Raw genomic sequence first — 25,402 nt, 5'->3', positions numbered from 1 at the left:
AACACAGATGGAATATGCTCTTTTATTTACTGATAACTATTGTTTGCTCTGTAAGGGCAGAGTAAAGGTTCTGTAGGTCTATACTTAAACATTACATTTTTTTGTTTTTCACTGATTCTGATGCCCTTGAATTGAAACTCCAAAAAGTCACAAGACTTCACATACTCTGATAGGAGCTCCACTGAAAAACTCACTGCTCACTCCATTTTTATAGGAAAGAAGACTTCTGAAACTATAGCAATGCAAGTTAAAAACTAAAATGAGGTTCTTGGAATATCAACAAAACAAAAACTTATCCATTGAAGTTAGAAACTTCAGCTGAATTAAAAAGTAAATGTTGACAAATGCATCTCTGAATGACAGTGATAATCTATGCTTTATCCATCTCATAATTAAATACAGGACAAAGAACTTCAAATTCCCCTTATGTTATTGTAGTCCAACAGTGCCCTTTACTTGCATTATTACAGCTTATCCATAAAATGCAGGTGAAAATCCTATTAAGCTCCTTTAGTTCTTTCCTTTTTAATGACTGTGATTTTATAAGTTATATCATCCATTCATTTTTTCCTTTGTGATTCAAGAAGAGAAGTTAGACCTGTTAGGTTACATGTTAAGAAGTCATCTACCCTCCCAAAAAGGAGCAAAACAAGTCATTAGCAGGAAGAAGAGGACAAATGATAGCCTGCAAGGCTGTCCAAGGTCCAGGCACCAGCAACCGAGATGACAAGGATCTAAGGCAGGTACAGAGTGAACTGCCTAAGCCCAATCACTGGAGAAATCCACCATCTGTGTGTAAATTGTTCCAATCTTCCTCACACACTTTCCCCAGTGAATCTCCATCCTACACAGGTACTGCTGCCGTACAAAAATGAGTGCTCTACGAGTTGTGCAGCTTGTGGCATACGGTGTATGTGGTGCACCTGTGCTGTGTGTGCATGCCCCTGCTGGGAATGTATGCAGCTGCAGGAATCTTGCCTCTGTCTGGATGTTAGATTCAGTATGACACACTTTCCTCCAACAGATTACACTTGTTTGCAGACACTTGCTAGATAAAATACGATTAACTAAATAAGCTTCCATCCCTACGTTTCTCCAGTTAAACACCTTAACAGCCTATCATTTGCTTAGGAAGCACATTTTTCCAGATGTCCATACTAGAACAGTACAAACTCTATAAAGATAATACTTCCAGAAAGAAACATAAGCAGTTTTTGATTTGTTTAATCAAAATACTACCTCATTCTAAATTCTTTCCCAAGACTAAACGTGCCATCACTGTGCATGTTTACTCTTGGTAGGAAAAGTGTTGCCCAGGAAATTTGTCCTCAAGCACTAGTACTTCAAGTATCTCCCTGCAGTAAACATTTATTTGCCATTTAACTCTTTCAATTTCACTAGTTCATTTGCCAGATCATGAAGGACTGTGACACTTAATAGATACGCACTCATAGTTAATATATAAAATACATTATCTCCCATGCTAATACAATATTTCAAAACAGAATAGATCTTTGTTGAAAATCAGACACCTGTAAATTATCACCATTATTCTCATTACTTCTTTTTTTTTTTTGTTAAGAATGAAATAATCTTGTTCTATCTTTCTAACATGTTACACTGTTGTAGCTAAAGAAGATTATATTCATTTATATCTTTATCTACATGATAAAGTAGAAATTCAAATTTTCAACTGTTCAGAGGCATCTTTATGGTGTCTTGAATATTAAGAGGGAACTTGCTAAGGAAAGAAAAGAGAAAAAGTAAGGACTGGATATATTTCCTGCATCTTCTAGACATTTCATAACACTTTACTTGGCAGATGAATAATTCTGTTTTTAGTATATAATGAAGGAACAGAAGACACATATAAGTAAATCTGCATATGCTTTGGAACCTGTATCAAGAGCAACTGCAGGTTTTTCTTTTCTTTCTGTGCTTTCATATCCTATAACACAAGTAGAGCTCATAATAAATATTCTTACTTGGAAAACATCACAACAGAGTGGATAGCATGGTTCTAGAACAGCTGAAAACAAGTACTTAAATGTGACTTGTGATTAACAACCAGAAACTGTCTCTCGCAGTGGTCAGCAGTTCCTTGCAATAGTTGAGGTGATAACCACTGAATCCATATGAAATTGAGGATGTTATTTTCTTCGGGATACTCAGCTAAGACAGCTGTGCTGCTTTTGTCCCATGCATGGTACAGAATAGTGCTATATAAATGCAGCCCTAGGGACACAAGGTGGAACATTTGTTGAATTGAACTTTTCATTAGGAAAAAAATAAAACAAATCAGGTTACAGGATGTTTAGCAAGCAGAGAGGAAAGCTGAGTTTTTAATCTCAACTAATCAGTGCCTTCTGTACTCAGTTACAGTTTTGAAATGGCAGGATGGCTTACAGTTGTGACAAGTCGTCCCGCTGTACCCAGTTCCATCACAAGTACACTTGAAGCTGTCCCACGTCTGGGTGCATTTGCCATCGTGTTCACAGTGATTGGGCACACACCTGGCAGAATAAGATAGGAAGAGAGAAAAACAATTAAATGAGCATCAGGATTTACACATGGCTAAGCTAGGAGCTGCACAAACATTATATCACGTCCTTGCCTGATAATTAATTTTTGTTATTTTATGCATAACAACAGAATTGTATCCAAACACACAAGTGTACAACTGGTGATTAATCTGCAGCCCCTGCACAACAACAACAACAAAAAAAAAAGACAAAGGAGGTAATAAAGGTGGAATGCAATTGCTCATCATGAATTAAGGTTCTAAGCTAAGCATTTCTGATGCTTAGCTGTCAAAGCAAAAAGAACATCACAAGGTGCATTTCCTTCAGCTGTACTGGTAGTGTCATGTTTCATGGAGTGACTGAAAGTTAAGTAAAGAATGCCAATTTCTATTGAACATCCTATTGCCAGAAATGGGATAAAGTGAGGAAGGCTGCCTGCTGGTTAGTAAGGAACTTACTAATGCTGCATTACTAAAGCAAGGTGATATAGTCTTCAGTATTAATGGTACAGCTGTATTTTCTTCATAGGGATTCATGGCAGAGATTCATTCTCCTTTATCCTATCCATTTGGACATGGACAGTGGGATCGAGTGCACCCTCAACAAGGTTGCAGACAACACCAAGCAGAGTGGTGCTGCTGAAATGCTAGAGGGAAGGGATGCTATCCAGAGGGACCTGGACAGGCTTGAGAAGTGGGCCCATGCCAACCTCATGAAGGCCAGAAGCACAAGGTCCTGCACCTGGGTCAGGACAATCCCAAGCACAGATAAAGGCTGGGCAGAGAATGGCTTGATAGCAGCCCAGAGGAGAAGGATTTGGGAGTGTTGATTGACAAGAGTCAACGTGAGCCATCAACATACACTTACAACCCAGAAGGCCAACCGTATCATGGGCTGCATCAAGAGAAGTGTGACCAGCAGATTGAGGGAGATGATTCTGCCCCTGTACTCTGCTCTCATGAGACAACCTGGAATACTGCATCCAGTTCTAGAGTCCCCAGTGCAAGTTGGAGCAGGCCCAGAGACGTGCCACAGAGATGATCAAAAGGCTACAGTACATTCCCTACAAAAGGGCATGCTGGGTGCTCTTCGGCCTGAAGAAGAGAAAGCTCTGAGACCTTAACAGCAGTGTTCAGCTCCCAAAGGCTGGGGAGGGGCTTTGTATAACAGCCTGTAACAACAAGGTGAGGATAAATGTTTTTAAATAGGTTTAAATGGTTTAGACTCTTCATTCCTTTGACAAGGACATATAGACCAAGTTTCCTGAGTCACAAACTGGAATTTGACTCAGACCAACCACAATTCAATGAGATAGTATTTAACAATGGTTTATTTATTTTGCAGTGTTCTCCCTGAGCTGAACAATATGCTCACAAATCTTAATGATGCGTGCGTATTGTTCATTAGTAGCAATGTAAAATACATATTCATTTAAAATCCTCTTCCTTTTATTTATGCACATCTCCTATATTCTTAATTTGTGAGATTTTTGGGATAAGAAAGAAGATTTTAGTTTATATTTGCCAAGGGTTTATCACAGTGGAATTTCCTCACTCTCCTCATTGCAGTCAACTGGATCAAGAGCAGTACTGAACAGTAACAAAGAAATGAATGACCTTTTTGCACTTCGCTATTCTCCTCTAAATCATCATTGAGCATATTTATATTGGTTGGTTATCTTTTTTTTTTTCTTTTACTGCAATGATTCTCCCATCTCTAAGCAGCAGCACACCTAGCTAAAATTCTATATAGAAAATATTAAGCATGGTTTCAACTGACTTATTCCCTTGTCCTTTCTGTGTGTCCTTAGTGTATACATTTATTTTATTCTTCTATGGAAGCCCCAAAACATTTTTATAAATTACAGTATAATGAACGTTTTAGATGTTCAAGATATTTTTAAGACAACAAAGGAAGTACATTCCAACAAATCATGTGCCGTGTGCTACTATGGTCACAGCTCTGTCATACAAATAGAAATACAGTGCTTAACTCACACTCTATTATTTAATCAATTTTAAATTTGCTAAAAACAGATGCATAGAGTAATAACTCATTCATTACCTAGAACTTGTGCAATGAACTGCTTTGATGTCAGAAGGCTTACTGTTCAAGCAGTAAATAGGTGCAAATATATGTATGTGTGAGATTGTGCATAAACATATACAATTTTTTTTTTTTTTTTTCCAGCAAGAATGATGACAATTTCAGGGTTTTGAAAATGGAGAGTGCTTTCAAAAAAACCACAAAACATTCATATGAACTGCAAAACAGTTTTTAAGGACAATTAACAACGAGGATGAGACAGTTTTAATAATACGCATTTGACTTTAAAATTATAATAACATGATCCTGATATGCTTAATTCACAAATAGAGCATTGCTGGGAACCTACAATTCTATTTAATACCCTTGTGATTGCCCTATAGAAACATTGATTATTGACTATTATTTGAGTGTAATTTAATAGGTCTTTATTCTATTTTTCAAGCAGTCCACTTTCAGCACAATAATCAGTAATTCAGTTTATTATAAACTTCGATTTTTCAAGGTTTTAGATTTCATTTATAAAAATGAAATTATAAAAATTCATAAAAATCCAGAAATCTGCACACAAAGAATAAGATACAAAAGGAAAAAAGGTCCCTACAAAATATTTTGCTTTTGCCAGACAGTTTGGCATGAAATATTTTACACTTCCTTGAAACAGTGCTCAGTGGAAAGTGCCAGTTGTGATTAACACCTCAGCTTGAGTAGATGTTGGAAAACATATTGAAATCCTTGAAATATGCCATTTGAAATGTTCTGAATGCATACCAACTTTTTTCAATTCAAAACAATTTTTTATTTTGATATGTATGTTAAAATATACTGTATGCTTGATGCTCTACCAAACCAAGTAATGATGTCTTCCAACTTTCTATTTCAAAATGAAAGCATTTTCAGCAGGTGCACTGGGCTGTTGTGGTTGAGTGGTACAGTACTGAAGAAAAAGTTTGAAGCTATGTAGCTTTGATAGCTGCACTGATAGTTAATAGTTGAAACCTGCTCAAAGTAGTACAATAAAAATAAACTGCAATATAAACAGCCATTCTTCATATATTGCTTGCATCTTTGTGCATAATTAAAACATATGGTCAATGCACTAATGTAAATAAGATGATTTCTCAAGTAATTCAGGGGGCTGCTCCTCAAGAATAGATTGAATTATTCTATTCAGTATTTACTGAAGCCTGGGGTTCTTTTGAAGAGGAATTAATTATAAGAGGAGAGATCTGCACAGTAACATAGAACTCTCACTCTGCAAAGGCAGATGGGGTATAAAGAGAAATCTGGGTCATATCAGATTGAACTAACATTTAGGATGAGTTGTACTTCTGCAACATTGTTCAAAGCAGAGGTGATCGATCTGAAAAAAAGAATATGTGAACAAGACAGCCTGGTAAAGGCTATCAGCTCTTAGAACAGCAATTCCTGTAAAAGTATCAAGTGTTCTAATACTCTTAACACCAGTCATTTAAGAGACATAACATCTGGATGTATGAAATCATTATTGTGGCTAGCATGACATAGTAGAACCAACTATTACCCATATCAGGGTACTTGCACTTGCATTCTGGCACAGAGGATCTTTTTGTCTGTGTTATTTGATTTTATTTCAATGAGGGAATTTTGACAATTTCAGTGGATATTTACTAAGGTCTTCTCTTAACCTCTTACTTACAGACATTGTGCCATAAATAAATAAAAAGAACAAGCCATGGTAACTGCTACAGAAATGGTTAGTCTTTTCATTGCTTACCTATTTACAGTAACAGCTATAATTTAAACAGTAATCCTTATTAGAAGAAATCTGTGATTTGAGTTCAGTATTTGTAAGATGAAATACCTAATTCATAGGTATCGGTCATCACTTGCACAGGTATTATAAAAATACAGTCTTAATTTCTTTAGATTTTTTTCAGTATGCAACAATACAAGCAGAATGAAATAAATCATGGCTATTTCCATTTCAATATGGATACAAAACTGAACAGTGGTGTAACGTGAAGTATCTAACATTGTGTATTACTAAGATAGCAACACAATACAAATGATAATCAAATCTGTTTATAATATGACAATATGGCTATTACGAGGAAAGGTTCCCCTAAGTCTGCCACTAACTGGGTGGTCTGTTATGCTATGGCCTCCGAGGCCACTGGGGAGTTCATTAGAGATGACATGATGCCGTACTGATGGGGTGGTACCTGCTGCAATATGAGGTCCCTCATTCCTGATGAAAATTTTACAAGGTCTGAGCTTTCAAAGGAATAATCATAAATTGCTTCCTTCATGCCCAGTTCCCCAGTGCAATTTTGTGAATCTTCCATGGATGATTCATAGGCTCATATTTAAGAGTACATCACTTTTATCTGGCCGCATTACACTGCATGCAGACATTAATCATTGAATTAAAGAATGATTTTCCTCATTATGCTGAACTGTAGCATATAACCTTTGTTTGAGGGCTAGGTGCGTAATGTTAGCTATGAGTTTTGGAATTTGTAGCTGCAGTAGAATTGCCAGGTCACAAGCTGAAACCATTGGTTGAGCACTAGGTGAAAAGGCATTGCTGAAGTGGGGAGCTCAGATGCAAGCAATGATGAAGGTGTGGAGCCTGGATCCATTTCTCACTCTCATTTAAGAATTAGCAGCATCTCTCTGGTTACAAAGTGGCTTGTTTTTTTTTTTGTTTGTTTGTTGTTTTTGTTGGTTTTTTTTTTTTTTTTTTTTTTGAGTTGGTGGTTTCTGAAAGGGGTGAGCTAATTTTCCTTCTTTGTTATCTGCTATAGTTTTGTAGTTCTTGTATCCCATTAGAAAATGCTGTCATTGCTTTCTTTTGCTAGATACTGGTCCACTTATTGTTATACTTTTGGCTTCCATATCCCATAGTTAGAGCAGCTGAAGTGTGGGGAATTTTTTCTTGGCTTCTGTCAGAAGCACTGGCCTAGATCCATTAGTTCAGCTCCTCTATTGGAGCAAGATGTAAAATGGAAAGTGGTTTGAGGAGGAAGTTGATCTTCCAGTGATACCCTTCCCACTGGTCTTTCTTGTACTTTCTCAAATTTTTGCATGACTATAGGGTGGATTTTCAGAGGGCCCAGTTCTATAGGAGCTCCTAGTCCAAACTTGTTAAAACTCTTCTTGAAAAATAGTTAGGGCTATGAGGATCTAATGTCTTCGGATCCCCTTTGCTTGCAATAGGCAAGACCCTGACTTGAAGTATTGGGCCAGTTTGGATGGTTTTATCTGTAAGCACAGCAAGCTTCTGCTCAGGCTCTCTGATTCAGTTATGCAGTAAATAGTTTCTTCCTTGATTTTGTTCTGATATATTTAGATGGTTCAATGCCATTAACAGATTCCATGCCACAGTAGAGGCAGTGAGCTGTCTCGCCTTGTTATTCATAATACACTTTCCCAGGCCCTCAAATTAATCAGCCAAATGGGTTGAAGAGCTAGCAGTGTTTCCCTTATCTCCCACTGGGCCCCATTTTTCTGCAATAGAGGCTAGCCTATGCCACAGAGAGCCTAGGAATCCCAGGGTGTTTTTGAATAGTTCTTTTTCTGGTGGACAGATTTCCTCCATCCTTCTACACCTTCCAGGAACACCTTTCTTCCTTTTCAGGAGACCATTAGAAGGTCAATTCCTAGCTTACTGCTAGTGTTGAGCAAGGGAAGGCTCAAGAGTGAGAGGCCTTTTTTGCTTCTTGGTAACTTCAGTGAATTCTCATTAGCTCTTCTACTATGAGATTGATGTGAAATCATTCCTAGTTCCAGTTTACTGCACTCTTTTTATGGAGTTGTATTGTATTATTATCCTTTAGTTGTCTTTTTCCAATATCCTATTATCCTCTCCTTATTCTTTGATATGAGATACAAAGAAATCCATTTCAAATTCAAAAGACAGGGTGCTAGGGATATCCATACCAGCAAAATATTGCTTGTAAAAGCATTTCTTCTATTTTCATTCTATTACAGTGTTTAGTATCCTGCTTGCCTTTTTGGCTCTTCTTAATACAGAGCTGGAATTCTTCCAAAGAATGTTTCAGTGAGAGAATAGCTAGCTTGTTGATTTTGTTCTATTGACATAGAGCTGTTGAGTTTTTGTTGGTTTTTTTTTTTTTTTTAATTCCAGGAGTCATTCAAATAACTTCCCTCTCTTACAAAATAAGCTCCCACAGTCTAAATCAAGCAATTTTTACAGACAGTTTTCCAGGAGGCCCTCTTGACAACATCTTGAAATTAGATCTGTTGCAGAGAAATCACAAATCACTTTGCAGTTTCATATTAAAGGAGAAGTGGGCTGTCCAGCCATAGACAGGAGATAACAGTTATTGCTTGATCTTGGTTATTTAGAAATTCAAGACAACAGTAGTTCAGCCATTGCATTGAGAACATAAACTCAGCTGACAAAGAGGTCTGCTATTTGACCACCAGAAGTTACCACAGGATCCCACTGTATTCATTTAAATATTTTCACTGGGGTTTTTGTTGTTGCTGTTTTTGTTTTGTTTTTTTTTTCAAAGGACATCTGTGTTTGTTCGCTTCTATGGATGTTTGATCTGTTAATTTCTATACTTCTGCCAATTCTGGCAAGGAACTGAAATTTTCAAGGAAAATACAATGATAACTGTGTAACATTCTGTCATTTTTCTCATTCGTTAAACAGAAGGATGACATGAGATCACTTTGAAATTCTTTTGGTTCAGAAGGAACGGTGCTGTCCTCTAAAATAGAAGATACTTACAAACATTAGTGTTCTCAAAATTTCCCAACCAATTTTTAGCTGAAGAGGCCATGCTCTAGTTAATACATAGTGGTAAAAAAATACCCCAGAAACACTCTGCAGATCTGAGTCAAAGACTGTGGAATCTAACTAGATGCTGTCTGTTATCCTGATATTACTTCCCATAATACCATCCAAATCAAATTTTACCTAAAAAGTATCCTTCCATTAAAAGAAAAGAGAATCCTTCATAATGATGGAAACTAGGCATCCAGAAGACCTATGCTAAGTAGTCCTCTGGCAACCAGTTATTTAGAGGTGGAGCTGGGTGGATGATTGGTTGTGTAGGCATGCATGCTGATAGCTTCCTCATCCAGCTTCACTCACATAAAATCACTTGTAGGTAGGAAGGTGGTTTTTTTACCCTACCTGATCCTGAGAATTAGTTTCTCTTCCACGTGCAGAGCTGCAAATGGTACCAAAGCCTGTAAATTCTAATTTCCTATTGTAGTCCCATTGCATTATAACTTCTTCTACAACAACAACAATATATTATCTTAATATAATTATATTTGCATGGTGCATATTAAGCATCTTATTTCTTTTGAAAGTCTAGAAATTAATGTAAAAATAGAAATGGAATGCAGTTACACAAAAAAGTTTTGCATGAGGTCCCCATCAAATTCCCAAACCTCCTTTTATTCTCTTATCCTAAATCTAGCAAATGTTGCAGATGGGCCGTGAGAAGTGGAATTGTTTGTAGTTAAAGTGATATTGTCTTGGGATACTCATCTATTTATGTTCATTATACTCTATGCAGCATGCTCAAGTATAATGGTCTCAATGTTTTTCAAAGCAGATAGTAGCCAGGTGAGCTCAGTATCTTCTCACAGAAAGATGGAAAGAAGAGACCTGATTTTTTTGTGTGCTGAGCTATTCTTATCACTAGGGAGGAATATCACGTAAGTAAGAATAATAGCATGCATCTGTACAGGTTGGGGGATGACCTGCTGGAGAGGAGCTCTGCGGAGAGGGACCTGGGTGTCCTGGTGGACGACAGGTTGGCCATGAGCCAGCAGTGCGCCCTTGTGGCCAAGAGGGCCAATGGCATTCTGGGATGCATTAAAAAGAGTGTGGCCAGCAGGTCGAGGGAGGTGATCCTCCCCCTCTGCTCTGCCCTGGTAAGGCCTCATCTGGAGCACTGCATGCAGTTCTGGGCTCCCCAGTACAAAACAGACAGGGATCTCTTGGAAAGAGTCCAGCGGAGGGCCACAAAGATGGTGAGGGGCCTGGAGCATCTCTGCTATGAGGAAAGGCTGAGTGAACTGGGTCTGTTCAGCCTTGAGAAAAGGAGACCGAGAGGGGACCTGATCCAAGTTTACAAATATCTGAGGTGTGGGGGGCAGAGTGGTGAGGCCAGACTGTTTTCAGCAGTGCGTGGAGACAGGACGAGGGGAGACGGCCAGAAACTGCAGCAGAGGAAGTTCTGCACAAACGTGCCCAAGAACTTCTTTAGGTGAGGTGATGGAGCACTGGAACAGGCTGCCCAGGGAGGTGGTGGAGTCTCCTTCTCTGGAGATATTCAAGACCTGCTTGAACACCTACTTGTGACCTGGTGTAGGGAACCTGCTTTTGCAGGGGGTTGGACTCGATGATCTCTGGAGGTCCCTTCCAACCCCTATGATTCTGTGATTCTATGCCCCTATAAATGAGATCTATATATTCCCATTAAAAGCTAACTATATTTATGCTATTCCAACATCTAAGTTTTTAGGGTTAAAAAAAAAAAAAAAAAAAAAAAAAAAGCAGACAAATGAAGGAGTGTATGCACCTGATAGAGACCTTGAACTTTATCACAGCCACTGTAAGAGCATCTTCGAATTATAGGAAATTATTCTGGATCTACAAATTTGTTGAAAGCAAATTTAACCTAGGCTTAAAGCAGAAGTTAAGTCACAGAAGCTTTTATTCAGATCTATGTTGTTGAAATACAAATAAGGATATGTGCAAAAACTATGCACTAGAAATCGTAAAGGAGAGAAATCTCAGCCACTCAGGGAGAAATTAGATATGTTTGCACAATAAGGCACATACCAGGATAAAATGGACTAATTAGATCCTGGAAATTCACATCCTTTCTCTCTCTCTAGTGTCCACCACTTTGTGCTACAGACTTTAACAGAGACCTTTTGCATTCTGATATTAACAACCTGGACGTCATCGCCTTATGTGACACCGAGCTGTGGGGTGCAGTTGACACACCAGAGGGATGGGATGCCATACAGAGGGTCCCAGACAAACCGGAGCAGTCGGCCCAGGTGAACCTCATGAGGTTCAACAAATCCAAATGCAAGATGCACCTAGGTTGAGGCAACTCCCATTACCAATACAAACTGGAGGATGAAAGGACTGAGAGCAGCCCTTACTTATGCTATCCTTCTTACATTTTCCCTTCTCACTGGGGATTTAAAACATTGACTGACATCAAGTTACCACCATAAATTTAGTTAGATTCCGTTTATTTGACTTCTGAGGCTGGACCCTCACTTTTATGACATCGTTCCACATTTGCCAGTGACATATTTCAGCAGCCCTGACTGTGGAGCCCTTCAAATTGCTTTTTGAGGCTGAATCTCTCTAATTTCTATAGGGCACAGATTTCTCCTGGATTTCAGGTGTTCTTTTTCCCGTAGGTCAGCTACTATCTGTGCTGTTTGTTGGACTGTTGCCTTTCCAGATACCAGAGGGCTGACAATGCTACTGTGGTTCCATATTGATGAGGCGGGCTTGCTGTGGGATTATTTATCTCATCCCAGCTGCAAATTTAACTAAGTTAGGACTTTCAGAGTCCTTCTCATAAATGGCCGCTTTCATTCCTATTTCCATTGCGTTTGTAAATCTTCCATATCATCCCAGGTTTCACTGTGACCTAGCACATCACTTTCATTTGGCCTTGTAAGCTCTCACAGCTACTAGCCATTAGCGAGCTGCTCTCATCGCCGCATCTAACAGCAATCTTTGCCACATAGCCAGCTGGAATGTGGTGGAACCTTGTTTTGACATCTCAGGCTCATTAACCATAATACCTTCTGCTCCCATTTCCCATAGTCTTAATATTCTTGTGGGGACACCTTATTGTTTAGATCTTCGGGCTAGGTCCATTAAATCAGCTGCCCTATATGGGCAAGCTGTAGTGTGTATTATTGTTTCAGTGGGTGGCCATCCCTGAGGCAGTATAACTGTTGGTGGTTCCTGAAAATTTTTTTGGTACTATTGACATAACTGAGGGACAGACTACCGTTCAGAGAGACCTAGACAGAGTTGAGGAATGGGCCCCGGTGAGAACCTCACGGGATTCCACAAAGCTAAGTGTAAGGTCTTGTGTTTGCGTCTTGGCAACCTTCACTGTCAATACAACCTGAGAAATGAAAGGATGGAGCAGAGCCCTGCAGAAGAGGACCTGGGTGTACATGTGGATGGTAATCTGGACATGAGCCAGCAGGTGTCCTCACTGCCCAGAAAGCCAAACATATCCTGAGCTGCGTCAAAAGAAGTGTTCCCAGCAGTTCAAGGGAAGTGATTCTGCCCCTCTACTCTGCACTGGTGAGATGTCACCTAGAGTTTTTCATTCAGAGAGGATACGACCCATCAGAGCTTGGCCAGAGAAGGTCCACAAAGATCCAAGGGATGGAACAGTTAATGAACTGGGGCTGTTCAGCCTGGAGAAGGTTCTAGAGGGAATCCAATAGTGGCCTTAAGAAAAAAAAGAGGACAGGCTCTTAGCAGGCTCTGTTGTGATAGGACAAGGGGAAATTGTTTCTAACTAAAAGAGGGGAAATTCAGACTGAATTATAAAGGAGAAAAAAAAAACAACAAACTACAGTGAAGTTGGTGAAACTCTGGAACAGTTTACCCAGAGATGTGGTGGACACCACATTCCTGGAGTCATTCAAGATCAGGCTGGACCAGGCTCTAAGTAAATTGATCTAGCTGTAGATGTCCCTGCTTATTGCAGGGGATTTGGACTAGATGACCTTCAATGTCCCTTATGTCACAAACAGTTCTGATTCTATGATTCTATACCAGCAAGTGTGCAATCGAAACACTACTAAAACTTCTGAGATCTGTAGGATTTCAGGCACGTCTTTCACCTTACTGTAACCCTGCTCTGGAGATTATGACCTTACCCTATGGAACTTCACTACACAGAGATAAATGCAAATTGGAGATGAGGGTATTGCCTCTAAAGAAAGATCCATAAAATCTTCATCTCAGAAAGAAAGACCACTTTTGTCAAGAGCTCTGCATACAGGATGGCTTGGTGGTTGAGCCACTAGCTAATGGAAACTGGATGACAAGACAAGGGAGTTTTAACTGAACTGAATACTTTAAATACAGTCTGTGCAAAGTGCTTGTAACATCTTGGGCTGCACAGGAGTTCAACCGGCTGAAAGGAGTTCACCATTAGACTTCACCAGTTTACTCCTGAACCTGACTGCATTTCTGTGTGCTTTTCTCTGCTCTGGTATTTTGCTGGGAAGCATCACAATCAGACAGGGCTATCTGTAGAAAGATATCTGTAGAAAAGGAGAAAATATCTGCGGGCAAAGAGAGAAGTGATAACATGAGAGTGAGCAATCCAAAGAAGGGCTAGATTCCACAGAACTACTGTGAGTTCTAAGGATTGGCTGGAATCACAGTGGGAATATTATGCCAAGATTTCCTAACCAATATATGGCACCAATAACTGGGAATTTACTACAGTGGTATCGCTCTATATTATCGCTATCTGCTAAATTGGATTACCTCTTCTAATTACTTGTGTACAGAAAATATGCAACCAGAGAACTGCCAGCCTTTGATAAGTGTTTCCATGTTAGAAATCACACCACTGACGATCACTGCAAACAGATGAAAAAAAAATGGTCTCAAACAGAATGAAAAAAAAAAATAAACCCACCTCAGAACTTATGCTGACAACTGTAGTTTCTATTAACTAACCTCTGAAGGATGTTTTCTTCAGATGGATAAATTTTGAAAGATTTTAAGAAATGAGATTATTGCAATTACCTATACATAACATATGCTACAGATCCAATTTTGCCTTCAAATAACAGGATTTAGTTCACACAAAACTAAAAAAAAATTACATCTACACCTTAAAAGAGGAAATGTGCAACATGAAGACCATGATAAAATTCCCAGCTCAGAGGAGTTGTCAAGGACATTAAACATATCCCAAATTTATTTTCATTTTTCATTTTAGTTTAGAGAAGCCTATTTAACAACCAGTTATTCCTCAGTTCTTCATTTACTGCATAAATATGTTACTGGTATTGCAACAGATTACTTGCTAAGGAATGTCAAGTACGCATGATCATCTAGTACTGTAACTCATACAGAAAAATCCCATTGTTCTTTTCATTTTTTTTTTTTCCTACTGTTTCCAGTGCTGTGGGTATTAAAAAATTATTATCTACCCATAAACAGTTTAAAAATACCCACAGGCATCTTTCTTAAGTACAGTTTGAAGTTTTGAAGGAAAGTAGTACAATATATAGCTGGAAAAACCTCTAATGTGTATATAGAAATAAATCTGTCATTTTGAGGTATTTCAATTTCCGAGACTTATGCTGGGGAGTCTCATTTTTCCACTAGTAAAATAGTCTTACTATTCCCATGAATTCTATGCAATTACTCTTCTGCAGAAACAGATTGCTTGAGGCAGTTCTACAAAATACATCAGTTTGAAAAATAAATGCATCCCATGGCTGAAACTGATATTTTTTTCCTAAGTACAAGAGATTGTACTAGTTACCTCCCAAGGAATGCAGAAAAGTGGGCTGCTAAGCATAAGCAGCATAATAATTGCATCAGTAATGATTAGAAAAACAAAAACAAAACACACACACACACACAAAAAAAAAACAACACAAAAACCAACTATCCTTAAGGTTAGCAAAGATATACTGAGGCAAATGAAATCTTAATAATATTTGAGCATCTAACAGTAGTTCAAAAAGATGAAATTAAGTTATAATACAGAAAAAAAAAAGAATTATTGAATTGCCAATTTCTTCAGTATGTTCCCACAAGAAAATCACTTGTATTACAACAATAAAGATGTATTTTCTATTGATTAACAGCTTTAATAATATGAAGTAACAATTATTACAGCGATCTTTCAGACTTTTTAAGATTTAGTAAATTGCATCCAAGAACATTAAAAGAATCAGCTGAAAATTTCATAAACTGTCAAGAAAATCTTAAGACTGCAGTGGAGGTTTGGAAAAAAAAAACACCAGTATTATACCAGTATTTGAAAAGAGGAATTGACATGAACGCAGAAACCAGAGGCAGCTTGATAGAAATCTTATCACAGGATAAAGAAGAAAAGTGGTAGGCAGTAGATGTGTACAAATGAAGACTGGTTGAAGAGAAATGATGAGCAATGTGAGAGGTGACAGATATGAGCTTACCACTTAGATACTTATATGAGAGAGTGAGACCTGGATAGAGTTTATTCAATATTCTGGAGTTGACCATAATTAAGAAACTCTAATCCATGGTGCTGTTCTGTTGGGAAAGACAAACTTTCTGTTTGGTTATTGTAACTCAGGTTTTTAACAAAGCAAATACATAAACTAGCGAGTGATTAAAGGGCTCATGGAGTAAGAACTGAGTTTGTGCCAGTCTGATATCAAGTGATGTAACAGCAACCACTCACAGTCAAAATGTACAAAGTTCCTCGCAGGATCAGCTATCCAGACAAAAGTGCTATAGGTAAGCTTTTATGGCTACATTAATGTTTTAACAGCTGGTAAGGGATGCTATAAAACATCACTCAAATTTGGTAAAATGAGCTCAGCTGAACAATTGACTCTTAAACACAAGCTCTTCGAATACGACCTTTAGTTAAAAGGACAGTAATGTGGAATCTCTCAGTTCTGAAGTCTAGACAACCAGTTAAAAGTAAAGCTCCAAAACAAAAATTATGTGTAAGAACAGGAATATGAGCCCTAAGTATATAAACCAAAGAGTGAGGGGAGGAAAAAAAAAAAAAGTATTGAGTTCTGTCTGCTACATTAATAATCTTTTCATGAGCAAGTAAAGAACATATTCTACAAGTGAAGATAAGAACTTCTTGTCAGTTTAGCTAATATTTAATATTCTAATAAATCAAATTAGTACAGAGAAACTCCATGAATAATACAGTTAAAATTGTTATCCAAACATTCTTAGTACTTGTAATTCTTATTGCTCACTCTTCAATAATCCGTCTGGGTCTGTCTGTTTATCTTTCAGTTTTCCCTAAGAAGAATGAAGACGGATAGTGAGGAGAAAGACTATTATGAGGTCCTTATTAGGAGAAGTTCAATGTTCACAGCATTGGAGCTCACTTTTCCATCTTGGGGCCAGTTCCAATATTTTCCATAGCAGTCCTTTTTGTCCAAGCAAAGGGTTGAAAATTGAATGACAGCTTCCCTTACTCCCAGGTCAAACATAGAGCTGCTCTGTGTTAGAACACAGAGACCATGGGATCTGTCAGCTCTTTGCTGTCCAGGGAATTTACTGAGCTGAAACCAAGGAAGGTCAGATGGCAGACTGCAAATGCTAACCAAGCTACAGCCAGCTAGGCCCAAGAGCCTGCTATCAGTTTGACACCTAGTCTGTGATCTTCTACTACTTACATAAAAATCTGAGCTGTATGTTTCAACTAAAACTTTACACTAAATATAAAAGCAATAACCAACCGATGGATGAATTAGAAGATTTTGAGGATGAGCAGTATTTTGGAAGATCATTGATTGTCACTGTCTATAGATCTATAAAATCTTGTATTGAATATGATGAAGAAACTTTCAAGTAGGACTTTTTTTTCTGGTAATGAGATCTGAAAAAGCTCCAAGTTGAACTTAGAGGAATTCCAACTTGAAATTAAATACATCCTTTTAACCGAAAAAAAAACCAAAAACAAAAGCAACACTGGGGAACAATTACCTTATGATATAAAAGGCTTTCTATGTCTGGAAATAATTATGTGAAAATTGTCTTTAAAATAATAGAGAACAGGAGAAAGAATAATTGATGAACTATTCATACAGCAAAATTTTATCTTTTATAATTCAAAGGGCTTAGGCTGAGGGATCTTAGTGGTTTTGTTCTGATCATAGTTTTTGGTAATCTACTCTGTTAATTTCCCACAAGGTGATCTAATTTTCCTATAATTCTAAGGATGGTTCTACGTCTTGGAAGACTCAGCAAAAACAAAATCTTCATTCAATCTCTGGGTTCTGTAAGGTCAAGATTTAAAATCTTAGAAGCCAACTCAGGAGGGTCTATAGCATTAGCACATGCATCTTAGTGTGCTGTTGGATATCAAAGTCCGTATTCTGGTAACAAGTCTTTCACGGTTCTGCAAGATAAATGAAGAATTGTCCGAATTGCAAAAGTGGTATTCACTAAAATCTTCTGATAGACGACAGGTTACTTTGTTATAAAAGTTATCCTATTCTATTCAAATTTACACAAATATATAGGTGCATGTTCCTATGACAGACTACCATCTTTTTTTTTTTTCAGTGAAATAGTATCACCAGTGCATTCCAGTATACAGCATTCTATGTGACTTTATGAAAGAGAGTAATACCCCATCTAGTAAATATCAGTCAGTTTTATTGTTTTGTATTATGATGTCATGGCTTTATGATTTTTGCTGTCAGTATTCCACATCATAACATCACTTAAAGCTTGGGGAATTAAAGAGTTAATACTCCAGTTCCCTGGACTGAACGCTTTCTGGATACCTGATTCTCAGAAGAGAGCAACATACCCCAGAGGACTTTGCATTCAGAGGGGAAGATAAGACCTGCAAGTCACTGGACTCTCTTCCTCTCGCTCCCTGACACTGTGTGGGTGTGCTCCCCAGCCATTTCCCCTTCAATTCAGAGAAAGATCCTCTCATTTTATTTATTAGCCTCAGTTCCAATTAGATATTGTATTATATTTTGCTACCTTGCATTCCAATATCATATCCAGTAAATTTACTTTCCTTCTCAGATTGTTGCCTCTGTTCTGTTCTTAGGTCCATCTCCCACCTCCCTACCCTTCTCCCTTTCCCAGGGGAAAGGGGTCCCCTGCCCCATTAGTTACAAAATCAGGTCAAATTGGCCCATAAACCATCCCTCCCCACACCCCCTCCTGTTTCGGGCTGGTGGGCCTGCTGCTCCCCAGTCATGGCCACAGATAGATCTAGATAACCCCGTGACAGTTATTGGTGGAGAATGTGGGCAAACTGAACCAAATCTGAACCTTTCAACATCAGTAGGAAAAAAAAAATAAAAAAAAAAAAGGGATTTCTTAAAGTCAGAGTGCCAGAGCATTGTAGCTAGCTTTGACTTTCATAGATTAGATAGGCTGGGTGGTCTGCCAGATTCTGGCCAATGTTCTGAGCTCTGTTTTAGTTGTTGTTTTTTTCCCCCCTCTCTTTTTAGCAACTGCTAGCCATGAATCTGTTCTTTATTTTAGGAATGCTGTAGCACTCTTATATTAATTAAAGGCCATTATGTTTTTGGGATGTATTGTTTCTTATTAGTTCATCATGTTCTGTTTTAGAGTTGTATATGTATATAACCAAGTAAGGGCACTGATGGAGACACATGCCTGGTCCCTATACGCTGTTGTATTATTTGAATACAGTTACTCCTCAGAGTGAGTAAATAATTTTACAAACAACTCAATGTTTAGACTGGTTTTCCAGGTTCTCTTCTCAGTTCCTTAAATGCTTTTGGAATGCCAGATTAATGGTCATGTTCTTTTTTCCTCTGAATGTGTTCCTCTTCATTTACAATATCTGGAGGAAGCCTTCCCCAAAATCAGAATATGCCGAGTGGCAAGGAATATGGAAAGGTTTAGGAAAAATCTTAGAAGCGTGGGGACCCCCAGTGTCATGGGATTTCACTCTTGAACACCTGTGGGATCCCAAGAAACTAAGCAAGTATTTGACTTAGGGATGTTGCAGCTTTGGTAGATCTGAGGCAATATGGCTTATTTGGGGATTGGCTCGTGCTTACCAAGCACTATACAGTACTAATTTGGAGAGAGAGAGTTTCTGAGCTGAGACTGAAGCCAAGGGGTGAAGTCTCCAAGTCAAACCTGATCAATCACACAAGGCACCAGTATCAATATCAGTTGCCCCTGTGAAAGGCCAGAAATGGCCTTCTTGTGTCTAGAATGGAAAGAAGCAGCAGCAGTGGAGGAGGCAGAGGGAGATCCAGGTGAAGGGCTCTCCCCAAAACCACCATCACTGAAAAAGGCAACAGAAAAAAAACTAAGAGACATGGAGAGGAGAGTGAGGAGTAGGAAGTCACTGTAACCACTGCTTATCTACCTCTGAAAATGAATAAATCCAAGGCTCAAGAAAGGAGTTTACACAGTGCATGAACAAGACTATAGTCTCCTGGTTGCTTTGCTGTTGGGACAATGGGACCAGCAGCATGTTTCTAGATGGTAATGAAGCTCTTCAACTAGGAGGCATTGCCAGAAACTCAAATGTTGACAGAGGGATTAGTAGATGTTTGGACAGAGTCACCATCCTCTGAGAATGAGTGCTATTAGCCATGAAGGAAAGATATCACTTCAAAGATGATCTGGAGCCTGAGGTGAAAAATTGGGCTACTGGCGAAAAAGGTGTCCAGCATTTGAGAGATACAGCTGTGATGGGAATGTTTTATGACCCCATGTTTGTTCCTAACAATCCACATCAAGACTGTCATCCTGCAAGAGTAAGGAATACACCTGATATATGACAGAAACTCAGAAGAACAGCACCAGAAATGTACACAAGTACAGTAGCAGCAACCTTTGTAAGGTATGAGGACCAACAGAGAAATGTTCGAACTGATTATTATGCTTCAAAACTTTGAATAAAAGGTACCTCCATCTCACCCTTCCATTTCAGCCATCTCAAAAGTAACAGAAAGACTAGATAAAACAGAGAAGCAGCAGGACAGTATACTGAAGGAACTGTCTCTATTGATTATTGGTGATGAACCCATAGTAGTATCAGAAACACCTGATGAAGATCAGGAAGATTAAAAGAGTTCTGCTGAAGAAGCTGATCAAACTGATTAAAAACTCAGCTATCAGAGGCAAGCCTCTTCCTGCTCAAGCAAATGACAATAATAAATCTATGTCGCATGCTGCCTGGTAGAGTTACTTACATGAGCATGGAGAAGGTATGAAGAAAGTGGCATAAAAGACTCGCACCTGCACTACAAGCACGGGTGACAAGAATTACAAAACAGATCAACCACCAATGAAACTGCTCCAGTTACTGCAGATAACCAATAGAGGGGCCCTGCCCTCAGTCGGCGGGGAAAGGGATAACCGTTTATCGGCATTCAGTATGCCTGGAACTGTTTGCCCCAGGGGTGGAAACACAGCCTGACCATTTGCCATGAGTTGATCCAAAATGCAGTGGAACAGCATGGTGTTCCTGAACACCAGCAGTAAATCGATGATATTGTTGTGTGGACAATACAGCACTCACGAAAGGAGAGCAAATAATCAAAATTATTCTGCAAGTTGGTTTTGCTTTTAAGCAAAACAAAGTGAAAGGACCTGTGTGGGAAATTCAGTTCCTAGGTATAAAGTGGCAAGACAGGCATCATCACATCCCAGCAAATGTGATCAACAAAATCACTGCCATGTCTCCACCCACTAGCAAGAAAGAGACACAATCTTTTCTTTGTATAGCGGGCTTTTGGAGAATGCATGTTCCAAACTATAGCCTCATTGTAAGCCCCCTTTATCAGGTGATGCAGAAATATTACTTTATGTGGGGCACTGAGCAGCAGCAGACTTTTGAGCAATTTAAACAGGAGATAGCCCATGCTGTGACTCTGGATCCAGTACAGACAGGACAGGATATAGAGAACATCCTCTACACTGCTACTGGAGAGAAAGGTCCCACTTGGAGTCTGCAGCAAAGAGCCACAGGAGAGACCTGAGGTCAACCCCTGGGATTCTGGAGCCAAGCACACACAGGGGGTCCAGAGAGTGCTACACTCCAACTGAAAAGAGATCTTAGCCACGTATGAGGGGGTTTGGGCTGCTTCTGAAGTAATTGGCACTGAAACACAGCTCCTTCTACCACCTCCACTGCCAGTGTTGAACTGAATGTTTAAAGGAAAGGTTCCCTCCACCCATCATGCTAATGATGTCACTTGGAGTAAGTGGATTGTACTGATTATGCAACGAGCTCAGATGGGAAATCTCAGTTGTCCAGGAATCTTAGAAGTGACCATGGGACTGGCCTGAAGGCAAAAAGTTTGGAACATCTCCAGGAGAAGAGGTATTGCCTGATGAATAAGGCCCATCATAAAATGAATTAATTTGCTTACTATTTTCCTTTCTTTCTTCCTTCCTTTCTCTCTTTCCTTCACTCTTTCTTTCATTTCCTTAACTTTCTCTCATATTTTAAGAAAATATGAGTTACTTCAACAGGTACACAGATTCTTTTTGAAGTATTTCACATTTACGGATTTGTAATTGTATTCTCCTTTACTACTTCTACTTTGGTGGAATAAAATAAATGAACACAAAGGTATAAATCTGTAGTGTTTACTGGTAGCATTAAAAAAGGAAAGAACATTTTTGAAGGAGAAACTTCTGTGTGTTCATACGCACTTCCAATATCAAAGCATAGCACTATATACTTATATCAAATTAGGAACTTCACTCATTTCAAAATATTAAGTGCATTGCTCTAAGACAACTGCTGTATGCTTTTATGATATGTTATAATGCAACTATACTTTACAGAGCACACTTCATACAAACTGAGTTATGAAATGTACTACTGGGATAAGCAATACTTACACAGTCAAATAACAGTAGCAGAGAGAAAAGCATTAAGGCTTTTAGAACAGCTAAAATAAGGCTGCATAAATAAGATACACAAGGTTGCTATTCTGATGAAAGAGACATAATTCATTTTCTGCTCTCATCTGAATAACTGTCACATGGCTAGTGAAGCATTAATTGCTTGGAATAGGCTGAAATGCACAAATTTAATACAAAGTATGAAAAATTAGGATGGCAAGTCCAAATTAATACTGTAAATACTAAACACACACAAAAATATGTCTTTTTTTTTTTTTTTATTTGGTCACTAATTGACCAAACATTGGACTAGTTACATTTCCATGTGACTACTAATCTTGAGCAATAGCAAGAAGCCATCAGGGGACAGTAATTATTCTTTGTTACTGTTTTCATAGCTCCTGAATCAATCATAAAGTAATAAAAGATCAGAAACAGCTACTGATTATCCATTCAGCAATGCTTTAGATGAGTAAATTTAATATAAAGGGTACAATATAATACAGGAAATTAGTATTAGTACGAACTATAATTTAAAAAGGTAAATAAATGAAGAGAGGGTAAGAGATAGAAACATCAGTACACTCTAGAATTAACGGTACTGAATCTAGTTTACGAAAGAAGCTTATTTACTGAGTTAATGATTTTGATCTCAGTTTGTGAAATGGAACTGAGTCCATTGCTAGGCTTTTGTCAAGAAACTGCAAAGGAAATGGCAGAGCTGAGGTTTATTGTACAATTAAAATGTGCAAAAATTGAAAAGGCAGATCGAGAAAGAGCAGTTATTTCTCTCTTCTACCAATAGAAAGAAACTGGATTTTAGTTGGATTTCCTCCCCCCCCTCTTCCTCCCCCCCCAAGAAACTACCGCAGTTTGATATTTTGCCTTTATTAGAAAAGTGAAAAGGAAAGTGAAAATAATAGGTACCCTCTGTATAACTGACAGTGGATTTGCAGCCTTGGTTCACGAAAGAGGAAGTTAATGGATATACCATATGAAAAAACTGTCTTGTCCATGTGCACAATCAACTGTAAAACGCTGAGACAGCTTTTGATCAGAAAAGTACCCAGCATTCAGTAAAAATTCAGGAGAATGCACCAGTAATATTTCCAAACAGAAAGCAAGTATTTTAAGTGAAAAATTAGAAACCCTTGAAAGCTATGAGGCTGAATGAAAATTAGAATTTACCTAGCATCATGACCTATGACAGTAAAGATCTTTCCTTACAACCACTATACAGTATTAGATTAATACTTATGATTTGATCTGTTTATAAAACTTATTTGTTCATTAATTTCTGAAAATGATTAAAGAAAAATTTTCACAGTATTTCATCATGGAAGTGAAAAATCTCTCTAGATAAAAGTTTTCCACAAAATTCAGTGGGATATATTTCATATAAATAGATAAATTAAAAGGTAAATTAAATTCTGGAATCCAAAATCTTTCAGCAGCACAATCATAGGACAGTCAGATACAGTTTATCACTGTCAAATCAATCTTTCTGGATGTCATTTCACTATGCTATCTTAGAAATGACTACTATATACATCCATTAAAAAAAAAAAATCAGATAAATGAATCAAATAGATTTTTCTACCAACTTGTTTGACTCAGTCTTTTAACAGTGATCTAAAATAGTACTTAATATAGATTAAATTAAATCCATACATTGTCATATAGATTAGTCACAACACTCATGAGACCAGTGACATGAAAAATACTAAAAAGGACCAATGAAAATTTGTATTATTCCTCCTAGGTTGTTTCAATTCTGAAGTTCCAGCCTGAAGTGCCAAAAAAAAAATTTGAAGTCAATTAATTGCTTCAAGTCTGACTGAGTGATGAAATGTCATAACAAGAGAGAAGCAAGATAAATGCAACAAATGTACAAACAATGATTAGCTTTTCAAGAAATAAGAATCAAGTGTTTTTTAAAGAAAATGTCTCTATAGGTCTAAAGTCTAAAATACCTTAGAGAAAATATCCAATTTTGTTATACCATGTCAGTTTGGATTAATTTTTTTTATTTAAGCGCCCTTGCAGGCAGCTCTAAGTGCTTTCAAATCTTAGCATGCAACATTATTCATGTCTAGGCCCTAGCTTGTACTATTTTGTCAGATTGTCCTTTACATGGCAACAAAATATAACATGATATTGGTAGGAAGGTTCAACATTTACTGCCATCAACACCTGTCTCTGATATTATGGGCCAACAGAAGGCATTATTATCAGAAGAAATGTGAAATGATACAGAATAATTAAGAGTAATAAATAAAAAAATCCAAAAATAAACCTAGAAGAGAGAGAGTCAATCCAAGTCTTTATCTGCTGGCTCTCCACTCTCACCTCTGGGAAAAGGCAAGAGAGCTCTTTCCCCATCCTCTGGAATTGGAAATCATGAGGAGGATCCTGGGAAATGCAGTAGGTTCTAATGTCTCTCATGGAGATCAGAACTCATGTGAGACTGCTAGAGAAAAACAGGAAACCCAGCTCTGCAGTACACTGTGTTTCTGCACTCAAAACCCCGTTGTGTGATGTTATGACATGAAATACTGATAAAGCCAGGACAGAAGCAAAGGGCATTTCTCTCTGGTAAGGGAGGCCTAATGAAAGTTGGATAAAGACATGTGATCAGATTTTTGAGTTGAATATATTATTGCAGCTCTATACATTCCATTTGGAAATTTGCAGGTGAAAACTGAACTGAAGATGGTGTCACAAACCTAACTGCCAATTTTGAAACCTATACTTAAACTCCTTTATCAAAACAGAAAGTGTATTCCTTGCTGTTCAGAGCCCAGCGTTTAGCCAGCGTACCAAAAATGCATACAATTATTTGCCCTCACCTGAGGCAGCACTTCTCAGCACTGTGCTCCTTGTGCCCTTTTTCCAGCTGACAGTGTTACTAGCACACTGATGGTTTGGCTGTTGCTGAGTGATGGTTGCACGCCCTGGGTCATTCCATGGTGAAGAGCTGCTTGCTGCCTGTAAAGTGCAGGGTAGGGGGATGGCTATACTGCAAGCTGTGCTGGGCTGCATGCAGTCCATGGGTTGGACATTGCCTGCACCTAAAGCTGGCAGCAACCTATGTAAACTTCACTGGCTTTTCCTCTTTAAAGAATTGCCACTGATACTGTTTCCTGAATAGATATGCCACAAACAACAAAATTAATAAGCAATTAATATAATTTACTTTCAATGGAGTCCAACACAAGCTTGTGGG

The 25,402-nt window shown here is 38.2% G+C and overlaps 1 protein-coding gene across 1 annotated transcript in view; it reads right to left on the bottom strand.

Moving 5' to 3' along the window:
- CNTNAP2 (contactin associated protein 2) overlaps positions 1 to 25,402 on the bottom strand; it is a 719,384-nt gene that overhangs the window by 209,803 nt on the left and 484,179 nt on the right. Inside the window, exon 9 of the mRNA XM_042834307.1 lies at positions 2,407 to 2,513. Within this exon, the coding sequence (XP_042690241.1) occupies positions 2,407 to 2,513 (107 nt within the window). The remainder of the gene's footprint in view (positions 1 to 2,406; positions 2,514 to 25,402) is intronic.

This window comes from Centrocercus urophasianus, unplaced genomic scaffold (genome assembly GCF_019232065.1).
Source record: "Centrocercus urophasianus isolate 14NV4802_14NV808 unplaced genomic scaffold, USGS_Curo_1.0 seq_45, whole genome shotgun sequence".
NCBI lineage: Eukaryota > Metazoa > Chordata > Aves > Galliformes > Phasianidae > Centrocercus > Centrocercus urophasianus.
Note: the sequence above shows the minus strand (reverse complement) of the source record. Positions and strands in the feature narration are given on the sequence as shown.